The 19,878-nt window shown below is 46.4% G+C and overlaps 1 protein-coding gene across 9 annotated transcripts in view; it reads right to left on the bottom strand.

Moving 5' to 3' along the window:
* Positions 1–19,878, bottom strand: part of SUPT20H (SPT20 homolog, SAGA complex component) — a 759,353-nt gene that overhangs the window by 19,208 nt on the left and 720,267 nt on the right. For all 9 annotated transcript variants that reach the window (XM_069640776.1, XM_069640779.1, XM_069640782.1 and 6 more), the window contains one exon: positions 18,297–18,395. In XM_069640776.1, the coding sequence (XP_069496877.1) occupies positions 18,297–18,395 (99 nt within the window). The remainder of the gene's footprint in view (positions 1–18,296; positions 18,396–19,878) is intronic.

Below are 19,878 nucleotides of genomic sequence, written 5' to 3'. Positions count from 1 at the left end.
ATAGCCCTAAAATGGAGGCAACAGTAGAGGCGTGCAAGACTAACTAAATTGAGAGCCACCATCCTTCTCTGTGACAGTCTTCCTACCTCAAGGTGCTATAACGAGGAGGGCTACATGGGAAGAGGCTGAAATATAAGTCCAGAAACAGTCCCAGAACAAGACATCCAGTCCATCCAATGAGGAGGGTCTGAGGAGGATGAAGTACAGCCCACAGAGAACATCCGGCAGCCAAATAAAGAAAATAGAGGTACGGGATAGGACACAGGGCACAGGCAGTATGGCCAAACCTGGTCCTAAAAATGTAGCACCAACTGTTTCGTAGCAAAATGCTCCAGCAATGTACACCAGCAAAATCCCAAAAGACTTGATGAAGGGTCAGGGTCACCTCAAGCCAGTCGTCAAGACAAAAAAAGGTTTCGGCAGCCAGCCAATCAAGCTAGTCTTAAAGACCATCAAAACTGCGTTCCGTACATGTAGTTTATGTTTTGGCTTATCTAGGGCAAGGGAACAGTCTAAACCACTACACTTTGTGCAGGGCTGGACACAGAGTGAGCCCATGTTTGCACAACAATAATTTTAGGCCTGCCTCATGACTCCATAAACAAAGGAATGGCCCAAGGCAAAATGGCTGAGAGTAGGACTTAAAATTGCATTAGTATCCCAATGCCTACCATAAAGGTAGATTGTGCTACTAATGGAGTAAATTACAACTGCCACCAGCCTACTCCACACAAACAAAATGTAGGGTGCTAGGATTAACTTAGCAAAAATAAGGGTGCTTAAAAGGCACCCCTCCCTTAGAAGCCTATAAGCTACCATACAACATGGTATAATGGTTGCAGTGGCAGGGGGACATCAGTCCCTCTGACAACAAAGGTAAATCAGGGATCCTAGAAATCCAAAAGGGAAAACAAAATGTTTAGAAATCTGTTAGGATGGATTTCCAAATTCAACTCTGGGGATAGATTTTCAGCAGTCAACCCCTAACCAAGGTAAGGTAGCAGAGCAGTAAAGTTTAGACTTAGGAGGGGTGCGAGTGCACCAGGGCTACAACAAGTCGACGTAGAACACCACCAATAATTACAGTTAGACAGGTAAGTTCAGAAATATGCAATGATTTATTCGGCATTTAAAAAAACACACTAAGGAAGTAAAAACCTCTAGGCCAATATTGTCACACCAACAGAGCTATATATTCAGCCTTAGGAGAAGAAAACATTTGATCCAATAACCAGTGTAACACAGATAAGTCCTCAGATGCATGAAATTCAGTAAAGACACTTTAGATTAACGACTGCACAGTCTATCTAACATTTAACAAGTCCAACCCTAAAATTGTTTAGGTCCTTGTGCTCTATAGACATCAGTTCCAAAGTTATACTTTGCCACATAGGTTTACTTAGAGATTGGACAATGCAAGTTGTTATGATACAGAAATCTAAAAGTGAAGTCCAGGTAAGTAAACTCGCTAAATCCCACTAAAGGATCCTTGACCAGGGCTCCACTGACCAAAGTCAGGAAAGAGTAATTTAGGGACAGGACTTTATGTCCATGTAACCCTATGGAGAACGAGGGTGGGGGGGCAGATGGGATGTACCCAGTAGGTTAACCTATTCCTCTGACACCGATTTCTCCAGAAAACACTGCAGAGGTTGGGGATACAGTCTTCTGTGCTTGGTCTGTTTGACGAAGGCCCACAGGGTCAAGTCATTTTTGGACAAGGGGTTTAGTTTTGGTCGGTCGTAGTGCTTGGGGATCTGTTACAGACACCTCCCAGCTGAACACCCAAACAAAGAAAAGCTGAAGACTTCAACGGAGCAGGCAACCTCAGGACACAGGATGGGAAAAAGACTTGTTCCCTACGAAAGTCGCCACAATCAAGCGGCGACAGGTGATGTTCCAGGGACTAACAAAGGAGCAGGTCCTGCATGGCTTCCCATTCATGCAAGAAGGCTAGAAATGCAGGGGCAGGTGTCTTGTTGTACAAGTAGAAGATTCTCCAAGTTCCAAGGATGTACTTGGAACAGCAATGGTTGCAGCGACGAAGCCCAGGAGATGGCTGCTCAGTCAACCAGTTGGTCCAGGGAAATCTTTGAAGGCACGAATCCTCGAGCAGGGGTTCTAGACTGGTTGTTCCCACTGGTCCAAGCACTGAAGACCTTCTTGAGATCAGGACAGAGGAGCAGGGCTTCACTGAGACAGCACTGAAGTCGGTGCTGGTTAGCTGTAGAAGTTGTCCTTGGGTCGTCAGCGGGCTACTCTTCCTCATAGGGGTCTTGGCTCCAACAATGATCTCTTGAATGGTTGCAGGAACCCCCCTTTTATCCAGATGGCTAGCATCTGCACCACTTAAGCCTCATGTTAGACTCATAGCAGTGTGTAAACCTGGAGGAGGGTGTGAGCACCACCCACCACAAAACTATGGAGGACTGCTCATCCAAAAATAGTGTCCTGCCTTGATAGGGAATCCAGCCAATGTTTGGCAAAGTGTGCAGTGAAGCCCATATAGTTGTCTGACATATGTACAAGACACAGAGCCGCCTCTGCAGGGCAACAGTGATAGCAGCAGGGCATCCATTCAAATGAGCCTGAGGCCCTCGGGCACATCCTTCCAAGACAGATTGTAAAGTTTCAAGATGTAAAGAATGAACCACCTTGCCAGGGTCTCTAGTCACAACCCTGCTAACATGGGCACCAGCATAATTCAACTGATGCCCCTTGTCCGAGAGATGTAGTCGCGGGTGTCCGGCACCAGTTCCAGCCAATGGAATTGTTTCTCCATCGTAGAAGAAAATCTCAGGAAGATGGATTTTCTGACTGGAGTTAAAATCAGATACTACCTTCCACCCTAAAGTCACCTTAACATTGGGAAACACCAAGTAGGGAGGTTTAACAGACAATGGCTGGAGCTCAACCACCCGTCATGTGAGAAAACACCTAGTGCACCAGAACATTCTTGAGGATCGATTGACCAAAGCGACCTGACGGGGAACCCAAGCAGAAGCAACATGTGCAAGGAAGGGAAGCCTGTCTAGCCACTTGACAGATGTTACCTACCACTCTGCAGGGAAGATGGGATAGCCAGGCAGTCAGTGAAATTAGCCTAGAGGCCTTATGGCACATCCTTCTGCAAAATTGTAGCATTTCAAGATGCAAAAGACGATGCATCTTGACAGGGTCTGTATAGTCACAGCCCTGCCAGCCATTAGCACCAGCGTAACTGTTAAGATGGTTTTCTGAACTCTGACCTGGGGGGCAGAGGTTCAGAAATCCAGTCTAGTTTCTTGGAACAGGGTAACCTCAACAGGGTAACCTCTGGACAAGCCAGTCCAATCAAGGTAGCTATGCCAGGCTGTCAAGACTAAGTCTCAGGAGGGGTGAGGGTGACTAAAAGATCTCAATGAGCACACAGAGCAAGGACACTTACAAATTACTCCCAGACAGGTGTTATATCAAAAATATAGACGCATTTATTACAAGGCCTTAGTAACTCAGACTATAGCAAAAGAATCACAGCAATACTAAGTAAACCAACACAACAATATCAATACAATGTGTATACAAGACCATTGCGGTCTAAAGGGTTAAATGCACAAAATATGTCAACAACCTAGATGGGAAGGAAACAGGCAGTGCAGGTAGTCTTTAGGCCCCTTCGACATCAACAACACACCGAACTAAGAGGCAGTCCAAGCCCTAAGAAGATAGGAGCCTTGTATATACATGCAATGCAAGCGCACACGGTTGATCCAATGGGCAAAACGGGGTCTCTTCAGGGGTCTCTAGCAGCTCAGGAAGATGGATGAGGTGATGAAGAATAAGTTCCCACTATTCAGGGAGGACCTCCACTTGAAGGCAGAGGCAGTTCCAGAGTGCGGAATGGAGTCGCTAGTTCGCACTAGTAGTGGAAAGGAGAGGGACCCTGAGGCACCACTCGTCCGTAAAAAGGGGCCCTGGCGCTAGGGCTCACCGGTTAGTGTTGGAAGCACTCACGGGTCCCAGGCGCACTCGGACGCAAACTTCACCAGTTCAGTCCACTTCGCTTGCAGGTTTCGAACATGACAAAAAGGACGTCTCTGCGGCTTTCAGTTCCTGAGATACAGTGATGATTCCCAAATGGGACAGTGGTGATTTCTCTGCTGTGGGTGGATGATCGACCTGGTTTCACTGCAGCAGGCTTCAGGGGCAAGAGGGTCACAAATGCCGCGCTCTTGCAAAGGTTGTTGCTGCGGCAGGGCAACACGGTAACCGCGTATGCTCCGGTCCTGGCGCAGTCGTCTCACTTCAGACCTGGGAATGCCAAGTGTACAAAATTTGGTTTGAGGGTGCTGTGGACACAAAGCTACCAGTATACCAAGTCTCGAGGGCCTCCTCGAAACGGTGGCGGTGACAGAGCAAAGCAAATGGGCAAGCTGGTCAGTCCACTCGTTGGCCCAGGGACACTTCAGAGAAAGCTTACTTGCAGGTTTTGATGAAGGTGCCGAGAATAATTGGTCCCACTATTCCAATGGGTCGAATCGTCTTTGCAGACCTTATAGGACAACCAGATGCTGAGGGGTCACACGGGACGACAGCGGGCTCAGGGAGCCAAACCTTCCAGCGGTTCCTCGACTCGGCTTCTTAGTTTCAGGATACTTGGATCCAATCCTTTGTTCAGTGAGAACTCCAGAGATCGACATGGTATGGGTGTTTTCAGCCTCCTCTTATCCAAAGTTCCCTTTGCACCAAAACGGAGAGGACCCAATGGGAGATCTTCTCACAAACACACACTCCATACATGGACCCAGTCATTCACAGCACTCCAGACTCTCTGGCACCCAGGATGTGTATTGGGGACAGACACCCCAGCTCACATCCTGGAGGCACACACACACAAGGCATGCAGAAGCCTGCAAAAGCATTGCGTTCCGTGGGAAAATGCATGACCAAATAAGGACTGACCCGGGTCGACTCAACCTGGGGAAGTTGAAGGGGCAAGATGGCCAAAGGACAGGACAAATTACCTCGTGGCATGGCCATTTTGGAGCCAGACCACCTATTCGTGGCAAACGCGGTTAACATGTCAGGAAAGGGTTTAAAATAATGTGAAAAGATAGCTGCCACCAGCCCTGTCCATGACACATCTGCACATCTCACAAAAAAGTCCATCGGGAATATCTAGGGCCTTTGGAAAATGACTACAGACCCAAGTACACTGTACTGGAAGGAACATTGTGGACTAAGGGAAACAAAGTCTCACAGTACTGACTGTCTTAAGGGCATGTCAGTTTCCCCATTAAAAGTGAGAGAAAGCCCAGAGGAGTGCATCTGAAGGCTGTGCTTTTCTGGCAAAGTCAGTCAATGGTGTCTAAACAGCAGCAAAACGTGTGGGGGTGTACACATGGAGGGAAAATTACATACAATTATGTAATCTTTCCTAACAGTAACCCAGAGAGTACGGGTCATCTTTCTTGACATCTCTCGTCTGAGAGACATGGGAGCAGAGGGCCGGCACTCAGTCCAGCTGATGAATTTGCTGCTGCTCTTTGATGGAGGAGGAGGAGGAGGAGGAGGAGGAGGAGGAGGAGGAGGAAGAAGTGGTGGTGGTAAAAAGACAGGAAGATGGATGTTCTGAGAGATGAAAATCCAACACCCATTCACTGTGCCAACCTGCAGGCTCATCCGGGCTAAAGAAAGCAGGAAATGCAGTACAGAAAAAGTAGGACAGGTGAGGGTCAGGACTTCTCTCCTGGCACCAAGCAGAGCACTTATTCCAACTGCAGGTATAACTGGACTTGGTGGCCAGTCTCTGAGCAGAATGGAGCAAGGCCAGGTTTTCATCTATATATAACTTAGCCTCTCAGCAGCCAAGCATGAAGGTTCATACCAAGTCTCGGATGGAGGACCCGGCCCCCTGAGTGGGAGAGCAGGTTCATACTCACTGGGAGGACAGATGGACATGTCCAACATCTCTGGGTACCACATCCAACAGGCCCTGTCTGGCGCAATCAAAATCAATGTGTATCAGAACAGAAGCAGTCTCCTGAGACATTGCAGAATGACTGGGATCAGCAAGAATGCATAGTGAAGATCAAAGTTCCATTCAACAACCAATGCATCTCCCGCATACTGTAATCAATGAGGTCCACTTGAGGAGTCCCCCAAAGGGTGAAGCTCTCCTCCAGACCAGCTCCCATTTGTGAAAGGGCAAAGTCTGCCTGCTTTGAGCATCTGCAATGACATGCTCCGAGGCGGTCAAGATGGGTTGCCATCAGAGGCCTGTTGTTATCTAGAGCTCAGAAACACTGCTTTTCTGCACGTAGGCAATTAATCCACACCATTTGGTCCTTGAGGACTGACGAATCACGAGATCTTATCACTTCTCCCCAAAGGGGGCCCTTCCCTCTTAGGCTAGGAAGGCGAGGGCGCTACCCAATAGTTCCCCTAGAAGCGCTTGATTGCGGTAGACTGGATAGGCACCTTAGATACCTATAAAACCTATGCCCATCAGCATTATTGCTAGATGGGAAAGCAGTAAATATTGTCCCGAAGTATATGTCCCAGTTTCCAGATAGTTCCTAGAGAAAACTCTTTCTAATAATTAAGTTGAATATGCTAAATACAATCGAAATCTTGGGAGCAAGGATGAATACTAAGGGAAAATAGAATATGCCGGGTGGGCAAAGGTCCTCAAATAGAATATTTATATCATTGGTGCTTGAAATGTGTGAACTTGGTGGATTTGCAGCGCGTCTATCTTGGGAACTTTTTGGAGACTTTCTTATGAATGAGAAAAGGATCTAGAATGTTATTTTAGAAAGCTCTAATGCCTGTATTAAATTGAATTTAATGGGATTTATCAAAGCTTTTTTTTAAGCGATTGAAGAGGAGGATACATTGTAGTCTTGTTTTAGAGAAATATTAATTTACTTTTGTATTAGTCTATGTATAATGTTATTGTAAATTCTAATGTATGATAATATTTGCGTGCAATTTTCATGTTTTGTTTGTGAAAGGATCAACGAGCCAAACACATTAAATACAAAAAATAATAATAATCCCCCTAGGGGTGGTAATAAGCGGGAGGACCTCACAGGGAGAGACTCCCCTTCTGGAGATAGGGACTTACTGATCTCCTCAAAATATTATTTGCCGATATGAAAGCACTACTGTTCTGTATTGTAATTTTCCATCGAATACCTACTCAGAGGTTGAGCACAGTACAATCAATAAAAGCCCAAGCCATTTACAAGTCTTGTCTGAAACTATTGAGATGAGGAAGAAACACTCAAGGAAGCATACTGAGTATTCATCCACTAAGTACTGAGACGAGGAGGCCATGGAAGGATGAAGATGGGCCAAACAAAATCAGAGAAGGACTGTGGTTTTATGCTGCGGACGGCTGAGCTTATTTGTATAAAAAGAGACTAAGGACTCCCCGAAGAGAGAAGCACCAGGCAGGAAGCCAGGAGAGCCCCAGAGATTCGAAATGAGAAGACCGAATGCTGGGGAAGCCGACAGGTACTGCTGAGGACGCCAGCGGTAAGGGCTCACCAGGAAGACGGAAGTTGGAAAATGGTGGTGCGACCCTGTAGAGGTGGACCAGCTGGTCCAAGAACAGTGTTGGTACTGTTGAGCTGCAGAGGGGCCGCGGAGTGGCAGTGGATGCGAGAGAGTGAAGAAAGCAGTCAATGGAGGCTGACATGGTGATTCACTGCCCCATGAAGAACCGGTGACTTGTCCGGCTACAAATACAGGTAATGGGGAACACAGGAGACAGAGTAAGGGAGTGTGGTCAACCAAGAGCAGCAATAATTCTCATCCTAGTAGTCCAGTTAAAGCTATGAAAAAGGGAGAGTGTCGGTGAAAAATACAGAAGCACTATAAGTTTAGGAAACTTGAAGAGTAATCTCCCTCATCTCAATGAAACATACAGAAACACTATAGGTGTGGGGAAACTCTGGGAGTAATCCCCCTTACAGAAACCCTAGAAAGTGTTGGAAACTTCAGGAGTAATCTCCCTCATTTCTGTGACTACCAACAAAGAGCCTCCAGTGTGAATAGAGAAGGATCTCCCTTGTCTAAAAGAGGGTGGTGAATGTAAAACCAGTGTCATGAGATACATGAGGGATTACCCTCCTCAGAGAGGCTGGAGTAACAGAACTTTAAGTATCAGAGACATTATGAGTGATTCCCTTCAACCCAGTGGGTGTGTTTTAAAAGAGAAAAGATATAAGAAGCAGTGGGAGTGGTCTCTCTGGCTTAAAAATCACCTCTAAGAGGCAGTAGATCACATAAGGACAGGCCTTTCTAGTTCCAGGGGCCCTTTGAATCTGCAGGCTTGTTTGAGAGACATTAAAGTTCAAAAAGATGAAACTATTATATTTCCTCAATGGGTGAGAAACCACGAAAAGGAGGAGTTTAAGTTCACCATAAAAGGAGTTTGCAAAGGAGCTACAAGAACTCTTGAAAAGTATTATTTAATCCTGAAGAGAGCCTACATTATACCAGGAGAATGAAGTCACTCTCCTGACTGGTAAATCAGATACTAAAGCAACCGAATACCGTATCAAAGTTAAAAGCGTTGAATTAAGGAAGAAGATCACATTAGGACTGGTCTTTCTAATCACAGTGGCCTTATGAAGCTCAGTGCCAGTTTGAGAGCCATTCAAGTTCAAAAAGGCGAAGTAACAAAGACTCCTCAGTGGGGGAGAAACTAGGAAAAGGAGACGTTTAAGTTCACCCTAAAAATAGCTGGGAGGGAACTACAAGGGCTCTTGAAAAGTATTGTTTGATCTTAAAGAACGCCTACATTGACCCAGGAGAAGGGAGTCATTCTCCTGGATGGTGAATCAAACAGGGAAGCTGCAGAATATAGAGTCAAGCCTGCAAGGAGGCTCAAGATCAGAAGAGTGTGGTTTATGTTGAATTATCATCAGTGCATCATCACGGTTGAAACTTGATAAACCAGGAATTGCCACAGAATTGTGGTGCACTAGTTCAGAAGGAGAGAGCCATTCAACTTTCAGTTATTTCTTTCATTTAGTGATAAGGACAGAAGAGGATTTTGGAGACAGAGGACGGTTATTTTGGTTGGACTTTCATCTTTGATGATGAGCACCCAGGGATCTTTGCTTTAGGTAGGGATTTCCCTTTTGAGGTAGGGAAAGGAGGGTGCTGTTTTTTTCTTGATTAAAATAAAAGTTTAAAGCCAAAATACCACCTTTTTGTCCACCTGCCTTCTTCTGCCTACCACAGGACCAACACACATTTGCCATGGGTACACTGGAGGAAAGCAACCAAGACTAGACATGGGACGAAAGCCTGCTCACCTTTAGCTCCAACATGTGGGTGCCCCAGCCCTTCAGAGAGACGTCCACGACTACAGTCCATTGCGCCTAAGGTTGCTGAAGAATCACCCCTCTGAGCAAGTTGTCAAGCTGGAACCACCACACGGGATCTTGGGAAGCCCTATCCGAAACTCGTAACCAGTCTGACATATTGCCCGGGAACTTAGACATCGGGCACCATAGTAACCACTGGAGTCATCTCATGCGTAACTAGGCCTCCAGCCCCACAAGACTGCAGGAGGCCATGAAGCTTAAAATATGCAGAAAGGCAGAGGCCAGAAAAAGCCTCTGGGACTGAAAGACTGGACCATTTGGAGGGTGTTCACCCGATAATCGGGAGATAAGGACATGCACCCCGGTGTCTAAGACTGCCTCGATGACTGAGATGGCAAAACCTGGGACTTCCAGAAGTTCAACAAGAAGCCCAAAATGTGCAACAGGATGCATATATAGTACAGATGTGCCGATGCCTGGTCGGAAGAGTGCAATTGGATGAGCCAGAAATCCATTTAGCGGAAGACCTGACTTTCCTCCTGAGGCAATCTACTAAAACTGCCAGTAGCTTGTTGAAGATCCTGCATGCTGAAGAAAGGCCAAATGGCAGAACCCTAAGTTTGCCTCAGGAGGAAAATGATGATGATTTATACTGTGGACCATTTGCATGCTCTCCAGGTGCTCACGTGCTCTGTATGTTAAGTGGTTGGGGTTGGTTTGTGAGGGAAGAGGGATAGGATAGAAGTTGTGCTCTTCTATTGATGCTTGCAGAACCAGGAGAAATTGGCATCTGTGCATGTCGGTTTTCTGGGTGTGCTTTGTTGTGTTCACTGGGCTTGATCTGTCCAGCGTCCATTGTCTGAGTTGTTTTCAACTATTTGGTTTTGTGGCATGGTTTAGCAGAGAGTGTGTGGTTTGTGTGTAGTTTGGCTGGTCATTTTGGGTGTGTGTAGTACGTGAGAAGTATGCAGGTGTGGGAAAGAGGAGGGGGTGTTTAGTTGGTTTCTGTTTGGCCCTGGATGTGCAGTTTTTACATTTTTGTGCCATGTTTGCTTTGGTGCCAGAGTATGATTTGTGGGGGTGCACATTTGTATACTTGTCTCAGTGAGTTAGGTTTTCAGTCGTTTCGTAAGAAAGTTAGGTAGTCTTCTCATTTCCTTTGGTACCAAGTTCCATAGTTTGGCTATCAAAACAGAAGAATGTGGTTCCTCCAAATTTCTTTTTCTCGTAGTGTTTTGTTTCAATGTGTACATCGTTGCTCGAGTTTAAGTTTCTTCCTAGTTGGAAGCAGTTGCTTTTAGGTAGGAAAAAGGAGGCTCCTTGTCCGTGTAGTGAATTGTAGGAGATGCAGAGGGCTTTAAAGTTAATGCAGTTTTTTTTTAATGGTAGCCTACGTAGGCTTCTCAGGGCTGGTGTGATGTGGTCTCTTCTATTTAGTCTCTGGATTAGTCTTGCTGCAGTATTTTGGAGGCGTTGTAGTATTTTTGTGAGACGTTCTGGTTCAAGGTACAGGCTGTTTGCGTAGTCTAGTCTTGATGGTACCAAGGAGATGATTGCGATGCTTCTGTGTGGGAAGATGAGGTAGTGGAGTATCCCTTTTATTAGTCGCAGGAGGTAGGCATTTTCTTTTGCTATTGTGTTGACTTGTGGTTCCAGACAGAGAAAGTCTGGTGTTCATGAGGATTCCTATTTTGTTTTTTTTTTCTATCAGAGAGGATTTCTCCGGTTGGGTTCCCATGGACAGTGGCCAGCTCAGGTATGTCTGTGTTACATAGTCTTCTGGAGGGGAGAGCGTTATTTCTGTTTTGGTTGGATTTAGATTGAGATCGTGGTTTGTCATCCAGGTGTATATGTCTGTGAGGCATTTGCTGAGGTAGTCGTTTGGGTCTTGGGCAGAGGTAATCTTGATGAGTTTGGTATCGTCTGCATAGTTGTAGGCAGTCAGTCCATGGGTTTGAATCAGTTTCATTAGAGGGGGCACAGGTAGATGTTCAAGAGGAGCGGACACTACTATAAATCACAGGTACTTTCTGAGCTTGTGATGGTTCAGCATGTTAATAGGCACTCTGGAGATCCAGGGATAACTACCAGTCCTGCAGTTCAAGGGCCTTTAGTATTTGGGCAAATGTGACCATCTTGAGCTTGTCCTTGCGCAGGTAAAGGTTCAAAAGCGTCAGAAGTATGATGGTGGCAGGCCCCTGCCCTCCTTTGAAAAGAGTAGCAGCCCAAGCCTTGTTTTGCGCCATTTCGATGTGTCTGCTGCAACCAAGCCAATAGGCATACAGTTGTGGTCTGTATGCCTAGCTTGGTGGTTCCTGTGAAGCTAACGGCGCCTTGGTGAAAATGTTTCACATTTTCAGCCAAAACTCCCACTACTCGGTTGGGTGCGAAAAGATACCTGCAGAGTTGAAGTTGAATCGACAGAGGCATCTCTCGATCTGGAGTTAGGATGACAAATGATGTCTCAAAGAGTTGCTTTGGGTGCGTGACCTCTTGAAATTCTTTTTTTGTCCTTATGAACAGGTGAATATTCTTCCTCCGTCACCGCCTTTCTCAGCTCTGCTCCTGGAGACTTGGAAGGGTTCCTCTTTGCACTAAGCGGCAGTAAGGGAATCATTTTGCGGCATGCTCCTTTAGAGTCTTTGAGTGTGTGGACTGGCACAAGCAGCAATCCTGCAGATCTTGCAGCCCAAGCAATACAGGCAATTTGTGTGGGGGATCTGAGACAGACACCTGTCCAATCCGCACAGGGCTTGAAGCAAAAGGCCTTCCTGGGGTTATTCATGACACAGCAGCAAAATTAGCCAAGCTAAGTGGGTTCAGGAAGGATACTGAAGGAGAAATTACTTACCGTAATGTTCTTTCTAAGGGTTCTTATTCTGCAGATTGCTCATCAGATAGATATCCATTCCAGCGTCAGTAGCTTGGAACGCTTTTCAACAGGGGGCATAGTGCACCTCGACCTGGCCGTCGATCCGTTTTGCCTCAATGTTGCGGTCAGCGGCTCCGGATGTGATGTCGGTCGTCATACATATACTATGTCACTTACTCCCCTGTACCCCAGTTCACCACCTTTTCCCCCCCTGAGCTCAGCCGCTACTGAGGAAGAATCAAACGATTCAGCTGAAACTGCCACTATTCATAGGAAAACGAAGAAAGAAACAAGCGACTTTAAAAAAAATGTATTTTCGTTTAGAACAGCGAGGAATGGGACCGCAAAAAGAATGCGGAACACACCAGTAAGGTCTACGGTAGCCCTTTAAACAAGAGCTCACCTCTTTCTCCCAATAGAGAAGTTAGTCATTATTGGCAGGCACTTTCAAAGCGGGGTTGGATGGGAGGGTGATGCATCCATTCAAAGAACATTACAGTAAGTAATTTCTCCTTCAATGTATTGACTTTCTCCTGCAGATTCCTCATCAGAGAGACATCCAAGCAGAATGTTTGAAGGAGGCAGGATGAAAGTCCCTATACCAGGAAACTTTGTAAAAATGCTCTTTGGGTAAGAACCCTGGTCGTACCTTAAGAGAAAAGTTCTCCCTGAAAAAAACAGAGAAATGGCAGCTTGCATGACAGGGCCTGCAGCTCATTGACCCGTCTGTTTGACAAGAAAGCAGTCTTTAAAGTGAGAAAACGAATGGAGCAAGAGTACAAAGGCAAAAAGGGAGCAGCCATGAGGAAAGTGAGAACCAAGTTAAGGTCTCAGTCTGGGACAACAAAGAGAACATGCAGAAACTTATTCACAAGGCCCTTCAAGAATTGGGCTGGGATTGTAAAGAAAGACCATTGATCCAGAGACCTTTTGAACACAGACAAAGCTGCCAAGTATCATTTGACTTTGGCGACCTCAAGGCCTGACAAGGCCAGTGCCAGAAGGAAACGGTCACTGCAGTGGTGGGGCAAGAGATAGGGTCAATCTTGCACTCCCTGCACGCATACAGCGATCTTGTTGATTGACTGTGTGCAGCCAGTAGCACCTTAACTACCTCCTCTGAGGTGTCCCAGTCATACCGCCTCTCAAGAGCCACGCATGTAGGTTGACGGATTCTGGGTTCGAGTGGAATACCCAACCTTCCATCTGAGACAGAAGATCCGGCCGTCGAGGCAACTGGAGAAGTGGGCAGATGGCCAAGTCCAGGAGGTCCGAGTACCACATTGTCATCCTCCAATCCAGGGCGATCATGATGAGAGTTGCTCAGAACCTCCTCAATACTCATGGAATGACAGGAATCAGAGGGAAGACCTAGTGGAGATCGAAGGTCCACTCCACCAGAAATGCATTCCCCAGTGCACCTCTCGCCAGGAATTCCCCCGAGAAAAACGGTCTGCACTTCCTGTTGGACTCTGTGGCAAACAGATCCACCACTGGTGTACCCCACTGAGAGATGACTCCTCTAGGAGTTTTTGGCACAATTCCCACTTGTGTGAGACGGTGTTTTGCCAGCTCAGAGAATCTGCCAATGCGTTCTCTGTTCCGGCCAGATGTACTGCTGAGACTGAGATCCAATTCTCTAAAAGCCAGGACCACAGCTGCATCTCCTCTCTGCAAAGGGGAAGGGAGCACATTCAACTGTGCTGGTTTGGGTAGTGCATGGCCACTGTATTGTCCATCATAATCAGGACATGCTTCCCTTATAGAGAGGGCGCAAAAGCTTTCAGGGTTAACATCCCACCTGCAATTCCTCGCAGTGAGTGCCCCAAAGCTTCAGTGATGCATCCGTGAACACCCTGGCCACAGAAGCCAGAAAGGTTTCCCCGCCAACATGTTCTCACTGCTGGCTCACCAAGAGAGATCGTTGACCACCGACCTGGGCTTTTAGAAATTCTTTTAAAGTGCAGAAATACTGAGACCACTGACCCTGCAGGAGCCATTGCAGAGACTGCATCTGCAGTCTGGCCTCTGGCACTAGAAAAATGCAGGAGGCCATGAGATCTAAGATGCGGATGTTAGGCAGAATCCTGTGCAGTTCCCTTGGGGAACACTGCAAAAAGATTAAGACTACAGGAGTAAGCAGTAAACCCAATTGGTAGCAGTCTGCACCACCCAGATTTACCTGGTAGCTGTGGCTGAGCCGTCAGACTTCTCTCAAGAAGAGTAAGGCAGTATATAGAGTATACACAATAGGGCTAAAAACTATTAGACAAGTCAGAATGAAAACACCACGATTTGTTAAACAGATGTGAGCGCATAACCTGATGGCACTCCAATAGTTCAGTTAAAGGGAGAGAAAAAGACAGAGCATAGAAATAAAACAGGTCCCAACACTTTTAGGAGTCCTCAGCAAGGGAATAAAGGCAGTATAGACTGTAGAGCCAAAGTTCATAGGCCAGGCCCACTTTAAAGGGAGCAAAGCAAAATGTGCCCAGGATCACACGGTTTAAAATACACTAAAAGTCTTTGCAGAATGTTCAAAAGAGGTTGGGGTGATTCAAGAAGGAAAGGTTAGAAGGTCTGGGGCCAACCCAGTTGGCAAGTCAAGGATTTAAGGGTCACCTTGGGCAAACCGAAGAAAGGGAGGGCAGGCAGGACACAGTACCTTAAACAGAGAGGAAGCTCCGGCGGTGGCAGTTGTTCCTGGCAGTGGTCGCAGTTCCTTGTTTCGACCAGGGGAAGAGAGGATCTCGTCGAGGAGGAAACGTGGAGTCGTTGCACTGCACAGGGATGAAACCAGCCGCGGAGTTCATCGATAAAAGGTGCGTTCCTTTTATTCGCGTTCAAAGTGGTGAAGCTTGGCTATCCGGCCGCCAGGGTGCTTGGCACGGGCGATTCGACCAAGAGATGTCTTTGGAAGGCGAAAAGGGCGAACTGGTTGGTCCCACCAGCTCAGAGGAAAAAGACTCGTCCAGCAGAAGATCTTCTCTGTCGTTGGGAAAGTGGTGAGTTTGTTGAAGCAGGGCTCCACCGGTGGTGTCGTCGTTGCCGATGGCTTAGCTTCTTCACTCTTCGGATTCTTAGGTCCTGTGGCGACTTCTGAAGTTCCAGTCCCAAAAGCCCTGCTTTTATGCAGAAAAAACCCCATTCAACAGCCTAGCTGTCACTCAAACATGCTAAGTGGTGAGCCGGGCGGCTCACCACTGGGCCAATCAGAATAGAGTGCGACTTGAGTTGCTAAGGCAACGCAGTCCAGGGTGCCAATTCCCCTCCCCACACATCCTGTGGAACCCAGACAGAGTGGCACCATTTGGAGGGCTTCTGTGGAGAAGCACGCCAAAAAGTGGAACAAAGGGCTCGACCTTGGTCAGAGTTACAGAGACGGACACGAACGCCATTTTAGAAAAGAGTTCTGGCAAAAAGACCCAACCGTGAATTTAATATTAAATAAATAAACCGGCGGTATCTTTAACATTGCACCAAAAAGTGGTGCGTTTAAAATCAATGGGAAAATCCCATAGGAAATATTCCGGTGGAATATTTTGTGTGGTAACCACTGCCACCAGCCAGAAACTCGACAAGGGGGGGGACTGGATAGTGCCCCCTTGAAAACAGACCCAGGGGCAATATAATTAACCCCTTCCAGTACTTCCACAATATGATGGTTTGTACTGGTTCTGTTCACAATTTAGGACTAGTAAAGTCAATGGTGACTTTACATGCCGTGGGAGACAGTAGTCAGTCCCAGGGTATGGAGTCTATGTTTTGGGGTCACTATGACACACCTGTGTTACTGCACTGAGGGTGCTGTGTAACACACACATAAAAAATAGATGATACCCTATGGAGCAGAAAGAAAACCCCATAGCCCGTAAGCACACAAAGAATCAAAGACATACCTCATATCATGCCTAAGAGTGGCGACTCTCTCCTCGAGGGCTGAGGCGGAAGGCCTTCACCACCCGACTGTCCAGGACTGCTCTGATGAACTGGAGCCTCTGTGTTGGTGTTGTGTAGGACTTCTGTACGTTCATGGAGAAGCCTAGCTTGCAGAGTAGTGGGCAGGTGTTCTTGAGTTGGGACAAAACTTGCTCCGTCGACTTCCCTCGGATCAGCCAGTTGGTCCAGGTATGGGAACACACGGATGCTGGAACTTCTGAGGTGAGCTGCAACTACCACCATGAGCTTGGTGAAGACCCTCTGGGCGTGGGTCAACCCAAAGGGGAACACCTTGAACTGGTAGTGGTTGTCCCCTATGAGGAATTTCCTGTGCTTTTGGAGGATCAGCACATGGAGATATGCGTCCTGGAGATCTATTGACACCAGCCAGTCCTGAAATCTGAGAGCATGGAGAATTTCTCTCAACGTCATCATCTTGAACTTGTCCTTTCTCAGGAACTTGTTCAAGGCCCCGAGGTCCAAGATGGGACGGAGTCCTACCCCTTTCTTGGGTACCAGGAAAGACCAGAAATACCAGCCCAATCCCCTCTGCTCAAGAGTTAACTCTTCCGTGGCACCCTTCAAAGCAGGGCTTGCAGCTCTTCCTGGAGCTCAGCTAGGGCAACTAAGTCTGCCTAATCGATCGACAAAAAGATCCTTGCCTCCAGCACCTGCATAAGCAGGGTCATGGCCACACAACATCTGGTTGTCATAATTTGTCACCATCGTGTCAAAAAACGTGGTTCTCGAGTGCGGAACGTACGAACGTTCAGCTATTGGTGCCAATACCGATGCTACTGTGTCTGCCAGGTCCAAAAGTCCCTTTGGCGCACTGGTTATTACTGGGGCAAATGCCAAACAGGCCACACTGCGCCGAGTCCGAGGAATTGACAACGTTGCAGTGGTCAGCTTGGGGCCAGGGTCACCGGGCGCCTCTGGAGCCACCAAAACCTGCTGCTTTGAGGGGTCACCCGTACTCGCTCTTTGAAACATCTCGAGAATCTGCTCTTTAAAGGACTCCCACTCAGCCTTGGATGTAGGCCCCGCCGACGACTTACCACGCTCTTCCAACGAGACGGATCCATGCCTGTGCCGATAATGCCTTTTCTTTTTATGGGAGGGAGAGGAATGGCTCAGAGTGTGTGACCTCTTTCTAACTGTCTTCCGATGCCTAACCTCCTTTTCAGGAGTAGGCACGCCTCTGTATCGAGCTCCGACGACCGGGCGGTTGAGCGTTTCACAGATTTAGATGGGGGAAGGCCTACTGCAAGCTTAGCGACCCACTCCAGTAGTGGTTTTGGGTTCATCTTCTTACACAAATCACAGGCTTCTGATGTGATCGACACTGGGGCACCACACTGAGACGTCATGTGTGTCTGTGATGGACATTTTGTGACTGCAGTCCTTTCAGCGCTTCAAGCCTGACGCCTTGGTAGTGGATATGTTATCAAAATCCTGTCGAAAAAAATGACAATTTGTCGGTTAAAAAGATTCTCGTGAGGGAGTTGTTCCTCGAGCAGTATGCTAAGTGTTCAGATAAAAGCAACTGAGGTACAGGGGCGTGGTGTTGCAGTATATGTACCGCTGCATAGTGGCAAGACTGATTGATGACCAAGAAGAGGTGCACTACGCCTCCTGTTGAAAGGTTTTCCGAGCAGCTGACGCTGGAATGGATATTTATCTGATGAGGAATCTGCAGGAAAAAGAAAATCCATTGAAAAAAGAAACCAAGATCATGGGGCATGGCGTCTCGATATATAGTGTCCCCATATCACACCGGGTGCACATCAGTGCCATGTGGAACTGATGCAGAGCCACACTGCGCTCCTTGATGGTGAAGAAGTTTGAGGACATCTGACACTGGAGATAGAATATCAACAATGAGGCATCTGTGGAATGAAGGAATCCATTAGAGAGCCTCCTTGTCAGACAATTTATTTTATAGCACATTTTTCCTGCAAATATACTGTAATTATAACATTGCAACTTCATTAACTTTTGAGCATTTAAAATCAGAAAGAGAAACAAAAAGAAAAAAGGTATGGGTATTTAGATCATACTTTGTAAAGCACATGCCATCTATGCCTTGTTTATGGCTCTATCCATCCACCACATGATGCTTTCATTCACCATCACATTTTATGCAGCTGAAAAGAGCCCACCTGTTCTTGCTGTTGTTGGTTTGAAGGAGACACTTGTGGTGAGAACTGTGAAAGCTGCTGTTGCTGCAGAGGGCTGTACATGAGGGAGGCACCTGGAAGCTGTTACAAAGATTAACGCATTACAATTCGATGTAAAGTGATTGGGTGTTGTAGTTTACAGTGTTGATAAACTACTGATTTAGGATACTTTAAATTTGTTGTTCCTGGGTAACATCAAACGCAGCAATTAAAGATATCAAACTTGAAGCAATTTTAATTAGGGAGACTTCTCTTTCCAAATGACCCTTTCAGATGAACGCTCATAGTACCTTGATGAAAGGGTAAGCTGTTCCATTTGTTTGTATATGTAGCAAACTCTACAGAACATATGTGATTTCATAATCGAAAGTAGAAGAAACGGCCCACACATAGCATAGCACTGTCTGAAGACGTTCCTGCTCTGCGTTAGTAGCATCCTTGTGCAGAAAGGAATGCTTTTGAGGAGAGTGTCCCATGGCCAGACTACGCTTCTATGGCTCGACGTTTACCCGATCCCAAGTTTATTCATGTAAAGGGATTATGGTTTCACATTAAGTGCAAAAACCTAACCATAAATCTTGCTTGCACTCCAAATAATTGTATACAATTATCTGCAGACTAACAATTACACCTTATTGGTAGACATGCATTTATGATATGAAATGTATAGTCACTTTAAATAGCACTGTCGAAAAGGGTGGTATTACAGGTCACCCAATGCATTGGTGGCCAGTCTTACGAAAGCCTCCAGTAAAGCGAAACACACATTAAAGCTGTTGCTACATTGTTTGAAAAAGATTTCTAGACTAACGTTGCCTTTAGAAGAACTACTTTTGAGTGTGCTACAGCATATCAGGTCCCAGGGAACAACGGATGACTCACTAGAAGTTTTATTTTAATCCCACAAAGTAGGAATTTTCACTGAGCCCACAATTGGGGATGAGAGTTATGTGGGGAGTTGCCTGAACTCCCCAACTTAACATGTCTAAGATGCAAGTCACTGGAGAGGGAGGTGGTCCCAGAGGGTGATTGGACAGGGTCTCACAGAAGCCTATTCCCGTTAAAGAAAGGGTGCTCAGTTTGTTACCGCAGTGCACAGTTATTTATTATAGGCCTTCTGAACACACTGGAAAATTAATCTAATAGATAGTAGTATTGAACAACACCCTGATACAAATATATACTGTCACCATATGTTCAAATAGACATCAAATAACAATCAGTAATGCAGGTAAGCATTTCAAATGCAGTAAATGATGGAACCAGATCACAAAACAATTTCCTAAATTAAGAAGTCCAAACCCTAATACGAATGGAGCCTTGTGCCCAAAAGTGACAGGCGCCACAATGTTCATCACCAGAACGGTGTCTCTATAGTAAGGATTCAATATAGGGATGTGTTGGTGATAGTTGTAAAGTTCTACAACCATTTTACCAAACGTAAGTGTTTTCCTTTCTTTCAGACTCAAAACTACCCCTGGGGCAGGATACCCAACCCAGGTTTTATGACCAAAAATGAGTGGAATGTAATTATAAAACAAAGGGACTTTTTCCCAATGTTATC

Source organism: Ambystoma mexicanum, chromosome 7q (genome assembly GCF_040938575.1).
Source record: "Ambystoma mexicanum isolate Mex_15411 chromosome 7q, UKY_AmexF1_1, whole genome shotgun sequence".
Classification (NCBI taxonomy): Eukaryota; Metazoa; Chordata; class Amphibia; order Caudata; family Ambystomatidae; genus Ambystoma; species Ambystoma mexicanum.
This window is presented reverse-complemented; position numbering and strand designations above follow the sequence as displayed.